At 37.3% G+C, this 25,509-nt stretch overlaps 1 protein-coding gene across 2 annotated transcripts in view; it reads left to right on the top strand.

Annotated features, from left to right (window-relative positions):
• The window catches only part of Abca13 (ATP binding cassette subfamily A member 13), a 439,574-nt gene that overhangs the window by 365,538 nt on the left and 48,527 nt on the right, over positions 1 to 25,509 (top strand). For both annotated transcript variants that reach the window (XM_076938134.1, XM_034509530.2), the window contains 2 exons: positions 18,358 to 18,508; positions 24,215 to 24,349. In XM_076938134.1, coding sequence (XP_076794249.1) covers positions 18,358 to 18,508; positions 24,215 to 24,349 — 286 coding nt within the window. The remainder of the gene's footprint in view (positions 1 to 18,357; positions 18,509 to 24,214; positions 24,350 to 25,509) is intronic.

The raw sequence follows: 25,509 nt of genomic DNA, 5'->3' as shown, positions 1-25,509 counted from the left end.
ATGTTGCAGCCCAGGCAAACTGTTGAGGCCCGGGCCAACCCACGTTTGGGCGGCCACTGTATCCCGGCCCAAGCTGCTGCTCCGGTCCGTGGGTCGGGGTTTAGCAAGAGCGAGGGTGAGGGCAGACTCAAAGAATGGAGACCAGACAGGGTGTGATTCAATCCTGTTTATTCTTCAGTCTCTCTTCCTCTAAGTGTCTCCTGTCTGATTCTCCCTCTATAGTCTGATGTCTGGTTCTGTCTTCTATAGTCTGATTCTAAGCCACGCCTCTAAGTTACACCTTTAATCATGCCCTTAGGTCTTGTCTCTAACTCTGATCTCTATACTTCTAAGTCATACTCTTAAGTCACACACCTTTAATCTCAAACACCTTTAATCTCATGTGCCTTTAATCTCAAGGTATCTAAACCAAGATTATCGGAGTGTTCTCAGCTGTTGTAGGCTATTGTAATTCAAGTCTCATGTCAGGGTATATGGCTCAGGATGGCTGCAAAGCTGATAGCCGCTTTCTGCTAAAAGTCGGCCCCCAATAGGGTTGGGTGTAGAGCTGCCTCCCAGGAGCTGCTCTGTGCTCGGACCCAGACCTAAAGGAACCAGTGTTCTGGCAGAGGAGTGAATTCCTGGGTCCCAGTGGGTCCCAGTTACTCCCTGTTTGGTGTGAGTGTTGCTATTTTCTTACCTGAGATACTGCCCAGGTTAGAGCTTCTAGGAGCCCCGCTTCCTCTTGGTTTTGTGAGGTTGGGTGCACAGCTGCCGCAGGTGATCCGCTCAATGCTCAGGCCCAGAACAGAAGTCTGCAATATTTTTATCTAAAACCATTTTTCATGATGATGACAGAGGACTTTAAGAAGGACATAAATAACTCCCTTAAAGAAATACAGGATAACACAGGTTAACAAGTAGAAGCACTTAAAGAGGGAAAACAAAAATCCCTTAAAGGATTACAGGAAAGCACAACCAAACAAAAATTGAACAAAACCATCCAGGATCTAAAAATGGAAATAGAAACAATAAGGAAAGCACAAAGGGAGACAACCCTAGATAACAAAAATCCAGGAAAGAGATCAGGAGTCATAGATGCATTCGTCATCAACAGAATACAAGAGATAGAAGAGAGAATCTCAAGTGCAGAAGATACCACAGAAAACATTGACACTACAGTCAAAGAAAATGCAAAATGCAAAATGCAAAAAGCTCCTAACACAAAACATCTAGGAAATCCAGAACACCATGAGAAGACCAAACCAAAGGATAACAAGTATAGAAAAAAAGCAAAGATTCCCAACTTAAACGGCCAGTAAATATTTTCAACAAAATTATAGAAAAAACTTCCCTAACCTAAAGAAAGAGATGTTCATGAACATACAAGAAGCCTACAGAACTCCAAATAGATTAGATCAGAAAATAAATACCTCCTGTCACATACTAATCAAAACAGCAAATGCACAAAACAAAGAATATTAAAAGTAGTAAGGGAAAAAGGTCAAGTAACATACATAGGTAGACCTATCAGAATTACACCAGACTTCTCACCAGAGACTATAAAAGCCAGAAGCTCCTGGGCAGATGTCATAAAGACCCTAAGAGAACACAAATGCCAGCCCAGGCTACTATACACACCAAACTCTCAATTACCATAAATGGAGAAACCAAGATATTCCATGACAAAGCTAAATTTACACAATATCTTTCCACAAATCTAGCCCTACAAAGGATAACAGATGGAAAACTCCAACACATGGAGGGAAACTATACCTTAGTAAAAGGAAGAAAATAACCTTCTTTCAACAAATCCAAAAGAAAATAGTCACACAAACATAATTCCACCTCTAACAAAAAAAAATAATAGGAAGCAACAATTATTTTTCTTTAATATCTCTTAACATCAATGGACTCAATTCCCCAATAAAATGGCATATACTAACAGACTGCATACGTAAACAGGACCCAGCATTTTGCTTCATACAGGAAACACACCTCAGTGACAAAGAAATACACTACCTCATAGTAAAAGGGTGGAAAAAAATTTCCAAGTAAATGGTCCCAAGAAACAAGCTGGAGTAGCCATTCTAACATCAAATAAAATCAACTTACAACCAAAAGTTATAAAAAAAGATAAGGAAGGACACTTCATACTTATAAAAAATAAATCTACAAAGTCGGACTCTCCATTCTGAGCATCTATGCTCCAAATGCTAGGGCACCCACATTTATAAAAGAAACTTTACTAAAGCTCAAAGCACACATTGCACCTCAGACAATAATACTGGGAGACTTCAATACCCCATTTTCAGCAATGAACAGATCATGGAAACTAAACAGAGAAACAGTAAAACTAACAGAAGTTATGAACCAAATGGATTTAATAGATATTTATAGAACATTTCATCCTAAAACAAAAGAATATTACTTCTTCGCAGCACCTTATGGTAACTTCTCCAAAATAGACCATATATTTGGTCACAAAACAGGTCTCAACAGACACAAAAAGATTAAAATAATGCCATTCATCCTATCAGGTCACCACAGACTAAGGCTGGTTTTCAAAACAACAAAAACAACAGAAAGCCCATGTACACATGGTAGTTGAACAATGCCCTACTCAATAACTTGGTAAAGGAAGAAATAAGGAAAGAAATTAAATATTTTTGAGAATTTAATGAAAATAAAAGCACATCATACCAAAACTTATCTTATCCAGACTCACCAGAGGGCACAGAGACAGTATCCAAATTTGTAAAATTAGTTATGAAAAGGGAGACATAACAATAGAAACTGAGGAAATTAAAAAATCATGAGATCCTACTACAAAAGCCTGTATTCAACAAAACTGGAAAATCTGGATTAAATGGATAATTTTCTAGCCAGATACCAGGTACTAAAGTCAAATCAGGAACAGATAAACCATCTAAACATTCCCATAACTCCTAAAGAAATAGAAGTAGTCATTAAAAGTCTCCCCACCCCCCCCCCCCAAAAAAAAAATCCCAGAACAAGATGTGTTTAATGTAGACCTTCAAAGAAGACCTAATACCAATACTCTTCAGACTCTATTGTGGGGGGCCAACAGAAGGCAGCTATCATCCTTGCAGCCATCTTGAGCCATATATCCTGACAAGAGACTTGTTTTCATCAGCCTACAACAGCTGAGCACACTCTGATAACATCTTGTTTTATATAACCAGGATTTTCCCTTAGGTGTGTGTGACTTAAAGGCGTGACTTAGAAGTGAGACATATATATATAAGGTGAGAGGCAGACAGAAGAAAAGACTTGAGACTTGGCACTGGAAACTTAGAACTTGGAGGCACTAGGGACTAAGAACTAGGGACTAGGAACTCGAGAATTGGGACCTGGACTAGGAACAAGAAACTTGGAAAGAGAGAAAAAGAGAGACTTGAGAATAAATGGGACTGAATCACACTCAGTCTGGTCTCCATTCTTTGTGTCCGCCTTCACTCTCTCTCTTGCTGAACCCTGACCCGCAGACCAGAGCAGCAGTACAAGCTGGGACAATTTAGCCTCCAAAGTTTGGGGTAGTGTGGGCTCTAACAATTTTGGCCCCCAAGCTTTTGGCAGTATGGGTTCCAACATTTGGCAAAGCGGTCCCCGACACTATACCACAAAGTAGAAACAGAAAGAACATTACAAAATTCATTCTATGAAGCCACAGTTACACTGATAGCAAAACCACACAAAGATCCAACAGAGAAAGAGTTTCAGACCAATTTCCTTTATGAATATTGGTGCTACAATAATCAATAAAATTCTTGCAAACTAAATCCAAGAACACATCAAAATGATCATTCACCGTGATCAAGTAGGCTTCATGCAGGGATACAGGGATGGTTGTTTGATATACAGAAATTCATCAACAAAATCCAGTACATAAACAAACTCAAAAAAAAAAAAAAAACCCACCTGATCATTTCATTAGATGCTGAAAAAGCATTTGACAAAGTTCAACATACCTTCATGTCAAAAGTCTCAGAAAGATCAGGAATTGAAGGCCCATACCTAAACATAATCAGAACAATATACAGCAAACCAGTAGCCAACATCAAACTAAATGAAGAGAAACTTGAAGCAATCCCACTAAAATCAGGAATTAGACAAGGCTGCCCACTCTCTCCCTACCTATTCAATATAGTGCTAGAAATCCTAGCTAGAGCAATTAGACAACAAAAGGAGGTCAAAGGGATACAAACTGAAAAGGAAGAAGTCAAAATATCACTATTTGCAGATGATATGATAGTATACTTAAATGACCCCAAAACTTCCACCAGGCAACTCCTAGACCTGATAAACAACTTCAGCAAAGTGGCTGGATATAAAATCAACTCAAATCAGTAGCCTTCCTATACTCAAAGGATAAACAGTCTGCGAAAGAAATTAGGGAAATGACACCCTTCACAATAGCCACAAATAATATAAAATACCTTGGTGTGACTCTAACCAAGCAAGTGAAAGATCTGTATGACAAAACCTTCATGTCTCTGAAGAAAGAAATTGGAGAAGATCTCGGATGAAAAGATCTCCATGCTCATGAACTGGCAGGATTATTGTAGTAAAAATGGCCATCTTGCTAAAAGCAATCTTCAGACCACAAACCAAGGAGTACACATTGGGGACCAATGGCTCCAGCCACAAATGTAGCAGAGGATGGCCATGTTGGACAACAATGGAAGGAGAGGCCTGTGGTCCTATGAAGGCTCAATGCTCCAGTGTAGGGGAATTTGAGGGTTGGGAGGCAGGAAATGGTGGAACACCCTCATAGAAGCACGGGGAAGGGGGATGGTATAGAGAGTTTTCCATGGTGGGGGAGGTGGTGGAACACCCTCATAGAAGAAGCAGGGGCAGGGGGAATGGTATAGGGGTTTTCTGAGGGGTGGGGGAGACTGGGAAAGGGGATAGCATCTGAAATGTAAATATAGAAAATATCAAATAAAAAATGAACAAAAAGAAAAAAGACAAAAAACGAAAGACAAAACAAAGCAAAATAAGACACTTTAGTCTCTTCAAAGACCCGTGAATGATAATAAACTGTACATGTTTGCTACTTAATACCAAATGGGAACAATTATGCCAAGGAAAATCTAATCCAGAGACTCTTTTTTTTTTTTTTTTTTTATGATGGAGGTGCAATGACATCAATGAGGTTTTCATTTTCAGTCATTCAAATGTTTATAATCCTTAGCTTGTATATTTTATCATAACTTTAGGCTAGTGAAAGTTTTTTTTTTTAGGAAAGCCTTTTTTACTTCAACAGTGGAATTTGTGCTAGGTAATAGTTCAGATACTCTATTGTTTTTGTTTGACTAAATCCTTATTAAGTCTGTATTATATAAGGAGCAAAAGAATACTCATATTTCAATCTTCTAAAACAGTTATACATAAAGTACCATAACATTGATGGGATAGTCTTTGCTGATGTTAAATAGCTTTTTTTACTAGAGAATAAATTACTATCTTTATATACCCTCATATAAGTTTATATAATTTTAATTTTAGATTTCTCTGGCTGTATGCCTATCTTTTTCTTAAAGGCTATGTTTTATAATGTTTTAACATCAAGATAATTTTTTTTTGCCATTAGATAACCTGCATTTTCCTGTTGTGAAATATATAAAGAATGCTATAATCATCAGGTTGTGGACAAAGTTGAGCTCCATCACTTAGAAGTATAGCCAGACATTTTACGAACAATGGCTGCTTTTACAGGCTTCATTCAGTTGATGTATCCTACCCATTGCTTCTTTTGGGAGCCTCTTTTTACTTACGTGATTCATACTGCAATGACTTTTTTTTCTCATTACATTTTCAATTGGTTATAAAAAAAACTAATACTTATTTTTAATTTTGGCTAACTACTTTATGAAGTTTTTTAAATTTACCTTTTTTTCTTAGTTTAATATCTCTACTTTTGAGTTGTCTATGCTTAATTTATTTTATTGAGTAATTCTAGGATTATGCTTAAAACTATAATTTAAATAAATATGTTTAACCAAGTTTTCTCTTTTTCAGAAAAAAAAATTAGAAACACAGTACTGGCTTTGAACTGAAGGTCTCATGGATGTGAGGCAAACACTTCACTACTAAGCTACATCCCAGTCTTATGTTTTTTTTTAATTAATCTGAGAATTAATACTTATCTTGTCAGTTTTTAAAAATATTGTTCATCTTTTTTCCTTCAAATGACTAATAGTTTATGATCATCTGTTTCTACTTAACACTTGATCATTGAAAAGAGAAAGCAAACTGTAAGCATAGGGCCAAGGCATGTTGACCTGCTTCTCTGGAGGGTGACCCATCATTTTGATAAACTTGAGTAGGCAATATCTAGTGTTAACCTTGCATTACTATGGTAATCCAGGTTGATCATGTGGTGTTCTTTTGAACTTTACAAAAGTTTGACTCTCATGATATGCAGTGAAACATTTTTTGATCTCTAAAACCTGAATGTGAAGCTTGGCACCTCTGTCCTTGTCCTTGCTGTCCTAACAACATGTTTTTGGGTTTAGACTTATCACTTATTTCACCTACGCAAATTATCCCGCCACTTTCTTGTCTGTTAGTTTTTGTTTTATTCTGTTAGTGTTTATGGACTCCTTAGAGATGCCATTCATAATGTAGATCTAGTTTGGGGTAAGAATCTGACTATGTCAAGTATGACAGCCTATATCTAGTTTTTCTTCCAAGCAGAGGACAGTAGAGACATAAAGCACAGGCACAAATGGAGGAGACAGAGAACACCATCTCAATTGGGCTCTGGAGCTTCACATGCAGGATCTCAGATAGCAAGATGAGGTGTAGACAGAGGCATGAAGCTAGAGGCAGGGTTTGTAAAGCACTCAGTGTTAACTGGTGACCAAGAATGTGAAAAGGAGACCAGAGGGGACAATTTTGACTTTTAAGCCTTATTTTATATTTAGTCTTTATTTTCCTGTAGTACTTTTCTTTTAAAAGGAGAAATATATCTTTGTTTGTTCTTTTTATCTTGTTATTTTTTCAGGCAGAAATATAAATTATGTATCTACCTTCTGAAACAGACAACCATAAAGTTATGACATTGACATAAGATTTATTTTCTGAAAATATAGGAGGTAGCAAATTTATTTAGCATGAAAAGAAAATAGCTAGTAACATCTTTAGTAATGACATGGAAATATTGTAGTTTTTCAAAGGTGATGAAATTGTTTCATAGCTTGTAAATATTTTCCTTACAGAGCCATGCTTCCTATGACATTCCATTAAGTAACTAACTACATTTACCATGATACTTCCATAAGTTAGGTCATCTTGCATCATCCTAATAATTTAATTTGATATCTACACACTTTAAACTTATAGAACAGTATAATCTTGAATTTAAGTTCTCTTGATTTGATTTTTTCCAAGTAAAAATGATTGGAATCTCTGCAAAGTTTTGTGAATGCTGAAAAATATTCTAAAGTTGAGACATTTTCATATTCTGTTTTATCTTTACCTTTAGTTTATAAACAAAAGATGAAGTTGTTACACTACAGCTTATGTTTAACTTGCCTTTTAAATTGTCTTTCTGAGGTTTTGACACAGAATGGTCTGTATGCTAGTGTTTTGATCTTCAGTATTCTCCCAAGACTCTGGGGGAAAGTTTGATTTCTAACTTGGTACTTTTGGGACATGATGGGACTCTTAAGAAGTGGGTAAAGTTGGAGGTCTTCTGTGTTGGTGGTATAACCTTGGGGGAGACAAAACAATCTGGGCCTCTTCTTTGTTTTCCTCTCTGGTTTTTCTTGCCATGAGATAGATTGCTGGGTTTGCCATATTCTCCCATCATGAAGAATCACCAATGATCAAAACAATGTATCAACCAGTCACAGACTGAAAACACCAAAGCTCTGAGCCAAAATAACTTTTTTTTAATATGTTGATGCTGTAGTTTGTTATAGTAACAAAAGTTGACTAATATATACTGCTCATGCAGAATTTCTTAAAGGTTTAATTTTATAATTATGTGTATTTTTGCATCTGTATGTGGGTATGTGAGTCTGTGCTCAGACAGGCCAGAGGCAGTGCTTTCCTGGAGCTGGGATTATCTATGATTGCAAACTGTCTAATGTAGTTACTGGAAACTGAAACATACTCTTAGCCACTGAGCCATAGCTCTAGTCCCTAATGTAGGACTTTTACATCCCATTTTAATAAAAAAATCTTTTTGATTATACTGTCTCTGTTTCAACATTGAAGTGCTAACCAGATACAGAGTAGTTGTACTGGCTTTTTCATCCTCCCTGTTTTGTATAAATGATAGTTTCAAGCATTTCCTTATGGGAAAACTCATTCTATAATTTTAAGTTGATGCTATTCAATTTCAGGCATTTAAAGTTTAAAATGTTTTCTTAGACAGATGCCTCTGTGGTTAAGCACATACACAGCTCTTGCAGAGGAACCAGCTTTATTTCCTAGAATCCCTGCCACAGAGCTCAGATCATCTACCTGGAGAGAATCTTATGTCATTTTCTCTTTTGTGCGTGCACACACACACACACACATCCATAATTAAATAAAAAAATAAATAAGTAAACTTTCTTGGCAATATCTATTGTATAATTAGTAGTACACATATTAATTTGAATCTCAATACTATATATTTGGAAATAATATGTGTGTGATATATATTTCAGGAAACTACTGCATCAGCAGTGATATTCATGTTTATTATTCAGAAAGCTATTAAATGTGATGATAACTTGGAGTGCTGAGATCCTGAAACTAAGTTAATGTTTTCTGAATAGCCTACATGTGTCATTAGTGATGCCATCCTGATTCACAGAAACATAACATGAAATTCTAGTAACAGTATATCAGGTGATATGCATATCCATATTTTTCTTTGAAGATAAGTCTATGAGATTTTAACATAGTCTTCCTTTGAAAAGAATATTAGATAGTATTTTTATTTGTTTGAATAAAAAATATGCTTTATATCTTACATTTTCAAGTGCCTGATTTCTAGTTAGTGTTATTGTAGGGGAAGTTATGGAAGCTTTGGTAAAGTACAGTTTATCTGAAGGAAGTGTGCCACTGTGGAAGGCTTTGGAAATTTATACATTTACCCCACTTCCAATTTGTACTTTCTGCTTCCTGTGTGTGGTTAAAATGTGATCTCACAGTTTCCTGATCTCCCCTGCCATCATCAGTTCTTTGCTATCATTGAGTATCCATCCGAAGCCATTAGCTAAAATAAACTTTCCTTACATAATTTGGTTTTGGTCGTGGTGTTTTGTTACCACAATATATCGGTAATATTGTACACAGAAAAATTTGCAACTGATATTCAAAAAGCAAATGCTTAACTTAATGAGATGTTTTGTTGCCCTAGATTTATAGCATTCTCTTGATGGGCTAGACGGAAAAACATCAGCAATATGAAAATGTTATTGTTTATGACTATACAATTTTAGAAGGGTATTTATTAGCTTGGTAGATTTTATTTTAGAAAGAATTAAAGCTTAAATACCCCCTGAAAGAATGACTATACTCATCCACCTGTTGATGTATATTTCTACTTAATTACCCATTTAAAAGGCTTGAGAAAGTTCCACCTGTCTTAGACAAGATCACAGGTGGTGAATGTGTGAATTGTAGCTTAAGTGTAGGATATGAATGCATTCCAACCTTCAGTTACACATTCTTGATCTATATTTAACAGGCAAAGCATCACAAATATGCCATATTCTTAGAGCTCTCTGATGCTTGGTTTATAACTCCCATTACTTTGGGGCATCCATGAAGACACACATAAATACTTCTATCAGGCCAGACCCAGTCACCCGATAATAATGTGTGTGGCAAATTTGGGGTTAAATCTGCAGGTAAATGTGGTCAGTGGAGGCTAAGTAAGTGTTTGAAAGGCAAGCAAAGTAAGAACACTGCAGGGCTGGAAAGCAAATCATGCCAGGTCCACTGAACAGCCTTTTGCTCTCATTAACTATTTGACAGTTTACAGACTGCTGCTAATATAAAGAAAATTAAATACCCAGAGTGAGAAAGCTCTCTGCAAAGACCTCTCAGAAGGTTCTTCTGAGCTTTGTATTTAATTTCTAGGGTTTTTTGAACTGTTGTGCCATTAATTAAAGAGAAAAAAGCCAGTTGAAATGCATCATGATAAAAGCCACTTGAAGTTCATTTTTATGTCAGATTCAACACTGAAAAATGTCTTGTCTTTCCAAGTAGTGCTGAAGCATAAAGCATACAGAATGTTATGACCTTCTCTATTAGGCTGAGATAACCAAGTGCAAACGTGTGGAAACTATGAAATGGCTGGGGGCATTTTCTAATAGCAGAAGTATGATTGACAGTGATTCTGATTTAAGAAGTGTGTGGTTAGCATCCCTCAGAGTTAGATGAAGGGACTTAAATAAATAAGCTCACCTTCTCAGTCAGTTAAGATGATCTCTGGATGGATCATTAACTCCTTCTTTGCTCTAGCCACCTTATCTTACCACATCCTTTTGTATGCAGACCTGCATAAAGCTATACCTATAGTGTCTCCACATGAGCCAGAGTACCACACTACTGAAAAAGCAGTTTTGGCTATCAAGACTTTAACTATAGCTGTTATCCTCCCTAAATCATACTTTCTCCAAAGTTGGGATAAGGAAATTTTTAAAGAGGTTCAGGTATTTACGCTAATGAGGGTCGAGAGAGATAGATCAGTCAGCAGTTAAGACCTCTGGCTACTCTTTCAGTGGACATCCTTTCTTTTCCCAGTGCCCACATGGCAGCCCAAAACATCTATACCTCTAGTTCCAGGGGATCCGACGCTCTTTTCTAGCCTCTGTGGACACTGTATGCACATAGGGCACAGATATGGATTTATGCAAAATGTTTGTATATATAAAATAGAAATAAATAATTTATCAGAAATTAAACAAGTGAAACAGAGGTAGGAAAATACAGTGTTTGACTTGACATGTCATTAGTTTGACTAAAGTACTGGCTCTACTGTAGTGTGCTAGACTGTGCATCTTTGCTACATAGCAAACTATTTTCAAATGTAGATATCATTTCAGAGTAACAGTTGCATATCTTGCAGCTTAGGGTATAGCTCAGTGTTTTAAAAAAATGTAGTATTTTGGAGGTCCTGGGTTTTATCTGAAGATAAAAAAAATAAAACAAGAATAAATATACAACTGTTGTCCTATGGAAAAGTTTTATCCAATGAAAGGTTTCTACTAACAGTAATGGAAATGTGCTAATCTTTACAAAGCAGAAGAAGGACCATGCCCTGCTCTGAGAATAGGGAAAAGCTCTCTGTTTTATTTAATCGAAAAATCATGATTAGAAATAAGCTATCACTGCACTGGATGATTCTAACTGGGAAGATTGGAAGACAGTAGACTCATTCTGTGTCTGGGCTTCTGGAGTACCTGTTCTAAGCTATTTCCATGTTTTAGAGTGCAAAGATATCAAAATACAGATAGTACATACTGGTCATGCTCAGGACAGAGGCAAAAAGTATCTACAGTCAGTAACAATGAGAATATTGACCACATGTGTTCCATATCACCCAGTTGTCCAGAGAATTTAAGTGAAACCTCCTTGTTCATTGCCTAAGAGTGCCTTGCAGTTAAGAGCCAGCCAATGAAATATTATAGAAGAACCTCAGAAAAACCTCCTTAACTTTAATGATTTAGGCAGACATCTTACAAATTAACACATGGAGATTAGCAACATCCCTTAAGTTATTAACTTTAAAATTAAGCCATGTAATTCCTTCATAAGATAACTATGTAAGTTAAGTAATCCTTATAATTTCATGCATTTTATCACCACAGTATGTCAATATGTCAATGAAGTGTTCTTGGCAGCTCTGACATTTTCCTCTTTAAACCAAATAAACTTTTGACTGATCATCATAGATTATTTTTGTTTGTAGGTTTTATTAAAATGAAATTGTACAGCATGTGCAAATATTTTATGGGCAGCTTCTTTTCCATAATCCTACATTAATGAAGTGACTAGTATGCATATTATTGCATGTTGTGATGATTTTGTTTCCTACATTAATATCGACAAGCATTGAAATGAACATCACTGGTACAGGCATGACCTATCTATCTATGTAGTGCAGGTATGAAGAAATATAAATACTTCCACAGGACATTTGTATATTTTTTTTTTACTGACACTGCTTTGATTTACTTAGAATTCACATACTTCAGAATTTATAATCTTAAGTGTAACAATTATAATGGTTATATTTATAAAATTACATGATTCTTTTAAATATTTAATCTAAGAGCATTTTGATTACCTTCAAAATATACTGCACATTTAGATTTTCTTTTTGCCACTTCCTTCCCTAGCCATCAGCAACCATGAATCAGGGAACCATATAAACAGAGAAGTTTCTACAAATAGTGTTATAGAATACACTTTTAAAATTTTTTAGTTTAGATTTGATCAAATGCTGTGTCTTGTCTATATGAACAGTGTATGATATTTGCATGCTATTAATGCAGTATGCACAGATTAGTTTTAGTATATTAAACCAACTTTGCATTCCTTGGGTTTATCTTAACTTCCTTACAGCCAATATATCCTATTAGATATTACATCTATTATATTATATATTATTATATATCTTTATTAGATATTATATTTAGTACATATCTGCATGTATTACTGGATTTGATTTCCTTTTTAATTGTAGGTAAGATTTTTAAATTTTTTTATTAATTTTATTTATTTATTCACTTTACATCACAATATCAGCCCCCCTCCTAGTACCCTCTCACATGGATCCTTCCCCCCATTTCTCCCTCTCCTTCTCTTTTGAGAAGGGAAAGCCCCCTTTTAGGTATCACTCATCCACTCTCCCTGCCAAAGGACACATCAAATCGCTGCAGGACTAGGTGCATCCTCTCTCACTGAGCCTCATTTAAGGGAAAAAGATCTACAGGCAAGCAGGCAACAAATTCAGGGACAACCCCCATTACTGTTGTTAGGGGGTCCCTAATTTCCTTACACACATAGTTTCTGACTTACAAGATTCTAAGCATAGTTTTTCATCTCTATGATGATAGGAAAGAAATGATATATATTAATTATAAACTGTATTTTGAATTTTCATCTCTTCCAAGGCTAGTAATATGCAGTAATAATATTTCTTTTGTGCTTAGCTGCAGACTAATTTGAGTCCTAAGAATGTTTAAGATAAACCAGTTGGAGCTATAGTATTCATTCATTAATTCATTCATTCATTCTGTGATTAAAAAGTAGTAATGCTTCCCCCCACCCCTTTTTGTCTGCAGCAGGATCTCCTTACAATGGCTGGAACATGATAAATAGCTCAGGATAGCTTTGAACTCATGACTGTCTTGCTTTTACCTCTGAAGTAGTAGAATTACATAAACATGTAGACACAGCTGGCAGTAAAATATTTTTTATTTATAATATTTTCATTTCATGTTGACTTTTCTGGGACATAACCTCATTGTTAGTTGATGAGAATGTGTATTTTCTAAGAATTTATACTTCTGTAGTTCCAATAAATTGCAGAATTTTCTTTCCTTCTTATGTCTTTGGTTTAATTATCAGGATATTAAGATTCTTTTGAAATTTATTCGAAGTTGTACTTGTCTCTTCTTTGTTTGAAACAGCCTGGGAAGGATTGATGTTAGTCTTCAAACATTTATTAGAACTCAATACTGAAATGTTCTCATCCTGGGTTAAATTGTGGGCAATTTACACAGTACTTGTTCAACCTACTTCCTTGTGCACCTGGTGAAGTCTGTTCTCCCTCATTTGGGCATATTCAGTGGCTTGTTTATTCTCAGGTACCTGCTCATCTCATACGGATCACCTCACATTGATCTTTATAACCTTCTCTGCTTCTGTATCTTAACAGAAATGCATGTTGCAATTTTAACCACGTAAATCTTTTTTGTTGTTGTTCTTGGCCAGTGTATCTAAAAGTTTGGATTTATGGTTTTTTTTTCCCCAAAAACTTAAACCGTGACTTCGAACGTTTTCGTTATTGTTTTGTCTTTTCTATCTTACCTATTTCTTTAGTTTGTATTTTGTTTTTCTTCATGGTCTAGGTTTACTTTTGTCCCATTTCTTTGGGTGTTTCAGATCAAGATGGTTAATATGTTTTTACTGAGCCTGTTAGGTAAAAGGAAATATAATTCTCCCTAATATTCTTTGAGTTATCGTAAAATGGGGCTGCAAGGTGCTTATAAGACATTGCGTTTCTCAAACGTTGGGATCAAGTAAACAGGCTCCTGGACTTTCCATTTCCCTCTTCCTGTTCACACTGATGAGCTCTAATTCCTAACCTAAGTTCCAAAGCCAAGGTTTCATTGTTGCTGATGCCTTTACTACTGCTATTTCCATCAGTATCCACTGAGTCCACTTCAAAGAGGGCTTTGCATTGGGTGGGTATGGGTACCAGGCTGTTCATTTCCTTCTTATGTCTACTGTTCCCAGGCAGGAGAGCCTCAGTTACATATTCTCTTCCTTTTCTCCGGTGTATGGACTCTTCCATCTTTGTCTGACTCTGTAGCACTGCATCCCCTTTTCATCTCTAAAGAATAATACAGCTATGCATATCCCCTCTGCCTCTCAGGAACCATTTTCTCTACCTTGTCTTCATCTGTTACAAAGTCTAGAGCTTCAGCAAGATGAGAACTTACCACAGTGGAGTTCCTTCTGTTTGGATACATGCCTGTAACTGCTAAACTTTACCTGGATATGTCCTGCATTTGAGCCAGTTGTCCAATGTTTTATAGGCCAAGGCTTTTCTGAATAGTTTTAGTTAAGGATTTGATTTCTTTTTAATTATAAAATTTTAGACACACAGACCCACACAAACAAAGCCTAGATTGTCCTCAACTCTGATAATGAATTTAAAATAGCATGGTTGCTACTGTAGAAAACACACATAAAACATAATAGTGAATATGTTTATGTATATAAAATATATGCTTATGAATATATACAGATTCATAAACATATATATAATATATATACATAATACACACACGGACACACACATAGACACACACATATATAAATGGTTTTCTAAAGTTAGTAATGAAATATAGAGGGATACTTGAAACTTAAATTTTCATTCAACCTTTGCATTTTTGCATGGGAAAAACAGATATCTCATGGTGAGGCATGATGTGCAATGTATTTATTATTTATCAGACTACAAATCCAAGAGAACATCCCGTCTTGACAGTCTCATTTTCTATGCAAGAATGATCAATGAGTAACCATGGGAGTCATGAAAGCGACTTTATAACCAGCACAGCATTATTGAACAGTAGAGTAAGAGGAAGGTCCTACCAGACACAAGTTAGGTGAAGATGCCCTGCTTCAGACATGGGGTTTCATTGCTCTCTCTTCCCATGGTAGGAAGAAAAACTAGACTATGAGTTATCCCCCACCCTCCACATTCTTTGTAAAGACAATAAACCAGTCAGAATTCTCCAGAGAAGATATGGTGGGAAAGGAATGGGGAGGAAGGAAGAGGGGGATGGAATAGAGAGGAGATATGTTCTTTTGTGAGAATTTGCTCAGGTGACTGAGGAGCCTTTGCTATTCATAAAGTGGAGACTCAGAGTGCTGGTAGCACGGTTCAGTTCATGTCCTCACACTCAGATCCAGAGAAATGGATGTTGTCGCTCTCACCTGAAAACTCTTCTGTCTAAAGTCCTTGCGTGTTCTCAGCATTCTCAAGCCCAGGGGTGGAAGGAAGAGGGTGCGCTAGCTCTGAGAAGAAAAGTGTTGTGAACCTGCACTCTGCCTAAACGCTTTGGGGCTAAGTGCTCTGGTCAAGAGAGAGAGAGTGGGGCTCTTGGGGCAGGCAACGTGAAGAATGGAGACAAGACAGGGTGTGATTCAGTCTCAAGTCTCTTGTCTCAAGTCTTTTACCAAGTCTCTAGTCTCTAGTCTCAAGTCTCTCTTATTGAAGGGAATTCTGAGGTATTTATAGGCTTTTGCCACGTGCCTTGTAGGCGCGTGCCTTGCAGGTGTGGATATGACGTAATCCTTACAGGCATCTATAGCGTGGACAGCACGTGCACTGTGTGCCTTGCAGGCTTGGATAGCACGTGCGCCTTACAGGCATGTATGGCCTAGATAGCACGTGGACAGCATGTGAACTGCATGCCTTACAGGCGTGACTACCATGTGCGCCTTGCAGCTGGGGGCAGTAAACAGCAAAACAAAATATGTGGGATAAACAATATACTTATCAGAGTGTGCTTCAGGTGTTGTAGGCTGTTGTAAAACAAGTCTCATGTCAGGGTATATGGTTCCAGATGGCTGCAAAGGCAATCTAGCCGCTTTCTGCTAAAAGTCAGCTCCCAACAGGAAAGAATGTGAGGGAAGAGGAGAGGAGGGGAAGGGATGAGAAAAGAGGAAGAGGGAAGAAAAGAGGAAGGGAAGGAGGGAGGGAAAAAGAGGAAAGAGAAAAAGATAGGAGAGGCAGGAAAGGAGAGAGGGAGGGAGACAAAGGTGGATCTGCCTCCTGCCTTTTTGTTTTGTCTAGCCTTCAAGCAGGTGGGAGGGTACCTCCCTGTTCCAAGTGTGCCTCCTTGAACCAGACATTTCTGGAAATACTCTCACAGATGCACTCAGTAGTAGCACTTTCCCAATGTCTTGATATCTCATTTATTATTATTTTTTATCTATTTTTCCATTTTTAAGATTGGATATTTACAGTCTTTTTGCCTCCCAACCCTCACAAATACCCCTCCTTGCTCTTTTTTCAATTCATGGCCTCTTTTCTTAGTACTCTTAAGTTAGTCAGATCAATTCTTATTAAAGGTCACACTTACCCATTTTTCTGAGATATTTATGACATAATTCTTACTTCAAAAGTGCCACCTCTTCATACCATTACTTGGAAGATGAATTTCACTGTATTAATTTGGGGTTTTACATCCATGAGGGTATGAAGTAAACTTAAGTGCATACTGTTAAGTGAAAGAAGCTGTGCCATGCTTGTGCCATGTCCCTTCAGCCCTGGGACATTCTGACATAGATAAAGTCATAGAACACAAGAACACCAGTGCCCCTGAGGTTTGGCAGAGACAATAGAAGGTGGTTCATTAGATTTAAATGGGTGAAATTGGTCTTCATGGTCTTATAAATGGTGGATACCCGATTTGGTGCATTGTAAAATAAAACTACAGAACAAAGTATGACCTGTCATAAATGCTGGACTTGGTTGTTGGGTCAGTCACAGAAAGTTTGTCATGCTGGTGCCTGCTGCTCCCAATGGGAACACAGGATGGGAACAATGGGAACAAGGAGGACCACAAGATATGGGCATTTGTCATGACCTTTGCAAATGGGTTAATTAACTCTTTTTTTCTACATTTTATATACTCAATACAAGTTTATGTACAATTGTTATAGGTAATTTGAATTATAAAATCTTCAACTGAAATTTTAAGGATCTGTCCCTTATTTACAATAGTTTCTTTGTGGGAAGATTCTATGATAGTCATTTGTTAGGCACATATTATGTGCTAAATATAAAACTCAGTGGTAGACACACATATGTTCACACACACACACACACACACACACACACACACACACACACACCAACCCTTGAGTGTGCTGGGATCATGGGTTGCTACTAGGTGGGAGAAGACACAGTTTTGCCCTCTACTTAGCTTAGTTTCCCTGCTAGAGCCCTGGAAAATAAGCTCAAAAAAGCATCTTCATTGCACATATAAAAACAAGTATTTCACAAAGAAAATTAATGTCAGAGAGAGAGAGAGAGAGAGAGAGAGAGAGAGAGAGAGAGAATAAAGACAGAGGGAAAGGCAGGAGAGAAGGAAGATCAATTGGTGGGTTAGAATAGGGCTTATACGTAGGGTTTTTTGTTTGTTTGTTTGTTTTGTTTTTTCAAAAGGAAAGGGATTTGGAGCTTTTGGTGGGGAGACGAGTTTTGAAAAGGAGAGGTGTTTGGTAAGTTAATTTCTTCTCCTTGTGATTCTAGGTGATTAGAGTAAGTCCCCGTAACTAGCATGTGCAGAGCTGTCTTCTCAAGTAGGCATGTCCTTTCCAAAGGGAAATGTTTATGAGCTCATTACCTGGGGTGAGATCAGCAGCTTTCTCACAGTTTGCTGGTTTGCAGTTACCTTTAACTTAATAGTTCATGTGCAAAGATATGTATTTTGTCATGGCATTTTCTGATACCTTTCATTGTGTTTAGGTGAAAGTATTTGTGCAAAATTAGTTAGCTACAGGAATAGTGGGATTGATGAGGCAGCCATATTTAAGGGATAGTTTGATAATGTATTCCTGAAGCCTTTTGTCAGCTCGTTTTATTTGTGTATGCAGAGATGTGGTGGATCTGGCTTCTGCAGGCAAAGTGGGCATTCTTATTGGCTACTGTCCACAGCAAGATGCCTTGGATGAGCTTTTGACTGGCTGGGAACATCTTCAATACTACTGCAGACTCCGTGGGATTCCAAAGCAGTACATTCCAGAGGTAAGCAATCTTGGGGTTTTCCAGAGGAAAAAGATCCACTGAGAAATGCTGGTCTAATCAGCTATAGCTCCAAGGCTGTTCTCTTGTCCCGGGATAAGAAGTCATACCACCAGTCGGGTTAAAGGCAAAATCATTTTCCAACATTACAATTTGTATTGGTATTCTATATTTAAAAATGTGTCAGTGGGGGAATCCTGTACAAGGAGCTAAGTGAAAAAAAAATAATATCCTCTCTTACTTTGTATCCCTAAGCTTTTCTCTTCTTTCTATTAATACGTGCTTTCTGGCCTAATGGCTGTGGTTAGGAACAGAAACTGTAAAACTAGCCAGTGTTTTTGAAACTTGGGAGTTATTGGAGAAGATGTCTTCATTGGGAACAGGAAGAAATATTCCTCCCAAAAGTGTTTTCTGGATGGCTTTAGGAGAATGAAGGACAGTGAGAACTGTCAAAACTCTGAGGCCTCCCCATATGCTGCCTGAGAGTGATGGAGAGCGGATGAAGCAGGGGGCAGTGGAGACTTACCGCTTCCCTTGATGGAAGGTGTGGATAGATCTGAGCTCATAGCCTTGACAGACAGATTAGAGGACATTTCTAATAGGAATGTATCAGAATGGAAAATACTTAAGGTACATTTTACCCTTTGTATGCCTCTTTGAAGTATGTGAAGTGCTTGCTAGATTTCTGATTCTACAAATGGAGTAAGGAAAAAGGAGGTGGACCTTATTATTGTATCCTCAATAAGAGTCTATAGGAGTTGGAACATTTTAGGATTCACAGTAGACTAACCACTGCCCTCACTGATCCATGACAATTTATTCTTTGTTGTTTTTGTAATACTGTAGTCTTTGGTTTTGTTTGTTTGCTTGTTTGTTTCTACTCCATAACTTCAAAACCATGATAGACGTTCTCCTCTTCTTTGTTCAGACCCAGGACCCTTGATTGACCTACCATCCACCTTAATGGACACATCTAACTAACTACCCTGCAGGCGACCCACAAGTGTACTCAAACAGCTCTTGGCACCCAACACTAATTGTTGGCTTAGTCTTTAATAGGCATTTTCTCTGTCAGCTCCCTCTTGTTAGTTTTTGATTGAAGAGGTAGATTCTTGGCAAGTGGTTATAAGCTGGCCTCTTTTGTCTGGATGAATGCACCTCTGAAAAGTCTCCCTTAATAAGACTCGGTGCTCTCTGTCATCCAGGCAATTGCCTTCTGATAGTCCACTGTCCTTCAGTATGTGTTTTGAACTCCTCCACTGAGAAGTTACTTTAAGGCTCAGCAATTAGGGACTAGCTTTATTTCTCTCATGAATTGCTACTTGCTCATGCAGTGGTTTTTATTAGATCAGCACATTGTATATGTATTCCTAAAGGACATAGTGCCTCTCCCAGCCAATTTTTCACTACTGTGAATTGTGTGAGCATTTGAAACATAGAATAAGCACAGGACTCTGAGGTGCTTATTATGGGGTATTAGTATTAAATAACATAAAATGATGACCTAGTTAATGTAGCCATGGACCATATCTTAACGTTTCATCTACCATGTATCTCATAATGGTTGGGATACAAAATTGTCATAAAAAATCCCTGTAGCTTGATGGCATCACACCTTAACAACTACATCACTGCATATCACTTGTGTAACAGTGGTGTAACAAGCCTCTGCCATCAATTCTTTCAAGGATTGCTGTGTATAATGCTAGTATATATATTTACTATATTATGTGGTTTTTGCTGTGTAGATCTACTTTTGCTTATAAAAAATGGGTTATAGTAAGACCATATACCATGGAAACAGCCTCATGAACCATATATGAACCATACCTCTTGATTCTATTGAGAGGTTACATCCATGTTCAGTAATTAACATCTACTACCCAGGATTGGAAGAGAGTTGTTTAAGGTTGACAATGTGATGAAATGTCTGAAGATTTACTTTTCAGAATGCATCCTGTCCTTAAATGATGCATGACTGTCTTTCTGTACGTCTGTCTCTTACCCTGAACAAAGCAGTTAAGAGGTGTATGCCTGATTTTACAATTGGAGAATATGAAACCCAGAGTGGTCAGGTAACATGTAACTATAGATCAGACTTTGATTGACAACATCCTGATGGTTCCTACCAGACTAGGACAAAATATCTTCTACCATCATTATCAGGATTATTTTTGGAGTTTCTGGTGTATATGGTCAAGGAAGCAGAAACTGTATAAGGCTACTGTAGCCTGGCACTTTTCTTATTTACTTTCCATTGTGCTCCAGTAAATTGGGCCCAGTTCAATCCTGGAGCCATGGAGATAAAAGAGGCACTTTCCCCTCCTTCTATATCTGACACTCAAACTGGTTCTCTTTTACCTTGTCCATGGAAGAATAAATACCTGTGTTCTATGATTTCAGGAGACCCCCATGATTGCTGAAGAGCCCTTTCTGCCTCTCCCTCATAGCACTAACTCCTTTTATTCTCCAGCTGAAGCCTTGTGCTGTGGTCTGCCTGTACTCTAAGGAACTGGATCCATCTACTTCAAGTTTGTTACTATCTTCTAGCTATGACCTTGTTCTTTACACTTGCAACTTCTCAAATACTCAGGCAACATACTCAGGCAAGAAAAGGCTACCCCTTCGTTTGACTTGAATCTAGGTTCTGCATGTTGAATGGCCAATTTCCAGTTTGTTGTTCATAATGTACAGTTTTGTACAGAGGGTGCATTTTAAGCTTGTAGTCAGTTGACCAGTTTGGTGAAATGTTTATTATCACATCATCACCAAATGGCTCAGGAATGCAGTTATAATTGGGGATGCTAGAGAAGATATGTAAGAGAAGTTTCTAGTATTTCCTGAGCTAATATATCCAAACAAAACTTCTAATGGGGATGAAATCTGGTGAAATTTGCATTTGATTTTCTCTGGCATAGAACTAGGCCCTTTCCTGGTCTTACCTTTATAAATACCTAGTCATTTCTCTAGAAATGCTTCTAAGTGTTGCTTCCAGCATCTTCTCTGTAGATGAGACTTGCATCTTAAATTTCTTTTTCCCATTTGCCAGGAATTTTAGGAAGAGCCAAGTTTTGAGTGCAAGAGAATCACTAGGAGATCCATGGCAGAGTGATGGTCACAGGATGGCCTTCCCTGGGAAATGTTTGGTTCCTTTTCCCTGCTCAGTGTCTCATTTTCATTGTGCATTTCACAGAACAGTTTTGATATGGGCATCACACCTGCAAGTTGGCTCAGGAATCTGATGAGTATGCATGCTTTTCTGAATAATCTTTCTGTCTACTGGATATTCCCCAAAGTTCTAATGTGTGTTGAATGTGCTGCAGCCTGAGCAATGGAAATAACGTGTCCCAGTCTTCTGTTCTAAATGCAGCACAATTTCTAGAGCTTTCAGAGAAAAAAACAAAAACAAAAACTAAATCAAAACAACAACAACAACAAAAAAACAAAACCCATGCATAAGATCTTGTAACTTATGACATTTTCTGATTGTGCGACAATAACAATGACATTTTGTGGCTTATGATGTTTTGGGGGTCTAGGTAGCATTTACTGGCCTTGATTTCTAGGGCATTACATTTGCCATTATTTTGATAGGGGTGCCAATTGCAGAAAAGATGGTGACAAGATGTGTCTCATTAGATCATTTTCAGTTATCTTCTGAAAGTGACATTCACAGAGCATTAGATCAGACATTTGTTCCTGCACATTCTGGGATCTTCCCCGTGATTAACTGCTCTGGGATTTGTAGTCTGTGCTACTTAACCTTTTGTAAAATTAAGAAAATATGACAACCATTTTCTGGTTTCATAAAAATAACCAACAGCATTTGGCAAATTTATTAAGAACGTATTTACTCTGAAGTGCATTGCAATAAATCCAGGACTCTTTGTCAGTATTTTGCTGTTTCTCCCCTACATTAGCTTCTTGTCATTCCTCTTCTGAATAAAATGCATTTTATTGCAATAAAAATTCATAACACATGCATGTTTTGAACGTTTTCATAACTCTGAAAAGATACCCAGAATTTTCACTTTCCCTATTTCTGTTTGTTTTTGCGAGTCTTTTGTGTTTGTGGTTTCAAAAGGCATGAAATATCTGTGTAACTCCAGCGGTGCTCACTGAAGCAAAGGTTTCCTCTCGTAGGGAGCCTGCTTCCTCCCTCCATCTTGCATATGAACATCACCAGGGACGTTGCTTCTACTTCTGCTTTGTGATTCCGTGGACACCATGGGTTCTTTCTAATCCCTGCAGTACAGGCTTTCTGTCTTAACAGTCTTTGCTGCAGTACCCCAATTAGTTATTCACATTTGTCTTCTAATCCTGGATAAAATATTTTGAAGCTTTTATTTGCTCAGAAAGGCTTTTATTCAATTTATTTTAATTGGCATAATTGGGCTGAATGAATACAGGAAAAGGGATGTTCCCTGTGAGGCAGTCTGGAGAAAAGGGCTTGAATGTTTTCACTGAGAACAAAGGATTAACCTTGAGATGGCTTTTTCTACTCAAGTTTTACTCTGTGTGCCTTCATTTCCCTCCAGTCACACTGTTTGACCATGGATCAATGCTTGTTTCTTCTAGTTCAATTTCTAAATTACCTGGAAGCCACACAATACAGACAGAATAATTTAGGTTAAAGATGTTATGATCCAAAATGTTTTGAAGTTTGTAACATATTATAGTTATCATATTATAGCCCTAAGTTTTATATGCTTACAAAAAAGTATGTATGTTAGCTGTTTTAGTTAGTGCCTTAAAATACATAATTATCAGCTGTCACAATCATATGGAATTTGTCCTTCTAAACTTGAACTTATATATGTTTTTCACTAGTTTTGTTATACTACTATATCTCAAAAACAGACCTGCCTTTATATCTGCATTAACCTCAATTAATATAGATTTTTATCTATACAAGAATATATATATATTCTTGTATATATATATATCACAAAGAGATAGAAACAATAAAAAAATGTTTAACTTGGTTCCCATGTAATAGACATCTTGAAGATAAGAAATTGTTTAAGGCAAATTATCCTGGGGAAGACCAACCTAAGTGTAGTCTTAGAGACTTAGCTGGTGTGCATCAGGGAGAACTGAGATTTACATTAATATTTAAGGGTAAGTGGGTTGTCAAGAGTGTGTGGTATGATGATGGAGAGAAGAGAAGCTGTGAGCCTGAGGGTGAGGGCTTCACTGCTAACCCTAGTGACTGAGGATCTATGTAAGTTCTGGTGAATGAAGTCTCATCCTTATAAAGTGATTGGATAGTTTCCTATAGCTGCAAAGAGCTGGTCCCACCTTTCCCAAGCTAAATACTATGTAAGTGCTATTTCCCTTGAGGTTTTGGTGCCTCAATTTGTTTCTTCTCTATCCAGCTCCTTTTCAGCCTTCCTTTAGGTCCCCTTTATTCTACTCGCCTGAATGTGGATATTAATCTAGACATCTAGACTCAGCATTGATTCAGAGTCCTCGGATTTCCAGAACTGTGTTTGGCCATTCTCAGTGTCCTCAGACACAGAAGCCCCTTCTCCCTGTTCTTTATCCATTGCTCCTTTTCTATAAGGTGAAATGGAATGAGGAAGGCCTCTGGTCCTCTGTTTGGGTGAAAGGAATACTGGTATGATGGGAGAAAGCAGGAGTCAGAGGGCAACCCAGCTCATGTAGGCCTCCTGGAGAAAGGTTCATGGATAAGCTTCTCTCTTCCAGGTTGCTGCAGACCTGGTGAAGCGCCTGCACCTTGAATCTCATGTGGACAAGCCTGTGGCCACTTACAGTGGGGGCACCAGACGGAAGCTCTCCACAGCCCTGGCCCTGGTGGGAAAGCCTGATATTCTTTTATTGGTGAGTGGTTAGGAAATCCACAATTGTGTTAATGCCTTAAACATGTGATAGAAATTATTCAGCTTTTAGAACTTCACCAGGAACTTCAGGACTTGAGACACTGATTACTGACTCTATGGACTCCTGTAAATGAATATTCCCCAACATATGTTAGAGAATGGGGTGGTTTTACAAAAATCAGGCATTTTCTTTTGGTAGACTCACATAAAAATGTTGACATTAAATGAATGTTAAGATATTAGAATTCACCTTTAATCTAAACATGCAAAATGTTTTTCTTTAACATTTATTTACTTATTTTTAGTTCTTGTTTGTTTATTTTTGAGATTATAATAAAATTACATTTCTGCTTTCCCTTTTGTCCCTCCAAAGCCTCCCGTATACCTCTCCCTGCTCTCTTTCAAATCCATGGTACTTTTTTCATTAATTATTATATCACATATATGTGTAAGTATCTACATATATATTTTTAAATGTAACTTGATCTGTCTGAGTAATGTTACTCATATGTATATTTTCAGGGATGAACTTTTGGTACTGGATAATCAATTGCTTTTCTCTTTCCTACAGAATGCTATTTCTTCTCAAGAATTGCTTTGAAGTCCTATGTGTGGGTTTATATGTACTATAGCTGTAGTGATATACACCCATGGTAAATCATGAGGATAGGCATTAGAATTTACTGTTTAATTTAGCATCTCTCCAAATTCATGTGCTAACAGCTTCTTTCATAGCTCTTAGTGATATGAGAGGGAGTAGAATTTCTAAGACAATGGGTTTCAATATTTTTAATGCTGTCATCCTTTTATATAGCTCCTAATATTGTGGTAACCCCTATTACAAATTCTTTTGTTGCTACTTTATAACTGTAATTTTGCTACTGCTATGAATCATAATATAAATATTTAATATGCAGGATATCTGAAACTCTCAAAGAAGTCGTGATCCATGTGTTGAGAACCATTGCTCTAAGAGATCCTATAGGAAGGTCTTTAGGTCATTGTAGGAGTGTTCTGGATAGGGAGGAAGACACTTGCTTCATTACTGGCTAAGAAGGGGAAAGTATTGCTCAATTGCACATCCCTGCTGTGATGTACAGACTTGTCTTGATGTAGAACCTAAAGCAACAGGGGCAGTCCTGGTTTAATCCTCTAAAAATA

The sequence above is a fragment of the Arvicanthis niloticus genome, chromosome 7, assembly GCF_011762505.2.
Source record: "Arvicanthis niloticus isolate mArvNil1 chromosome 7, mArvNil1.pat.X, whole genome shotgun sequence".
Classification (NCBI taxonomy): Eukaryota; Metazoa; Chordata; class Mammalia; order Rodentia; family Muridae; genus Arvicanthis; species Arvicanthis niloticus.
This window is presented reverse-complemented; position numbering and strand designations above follow the sequence as displayed.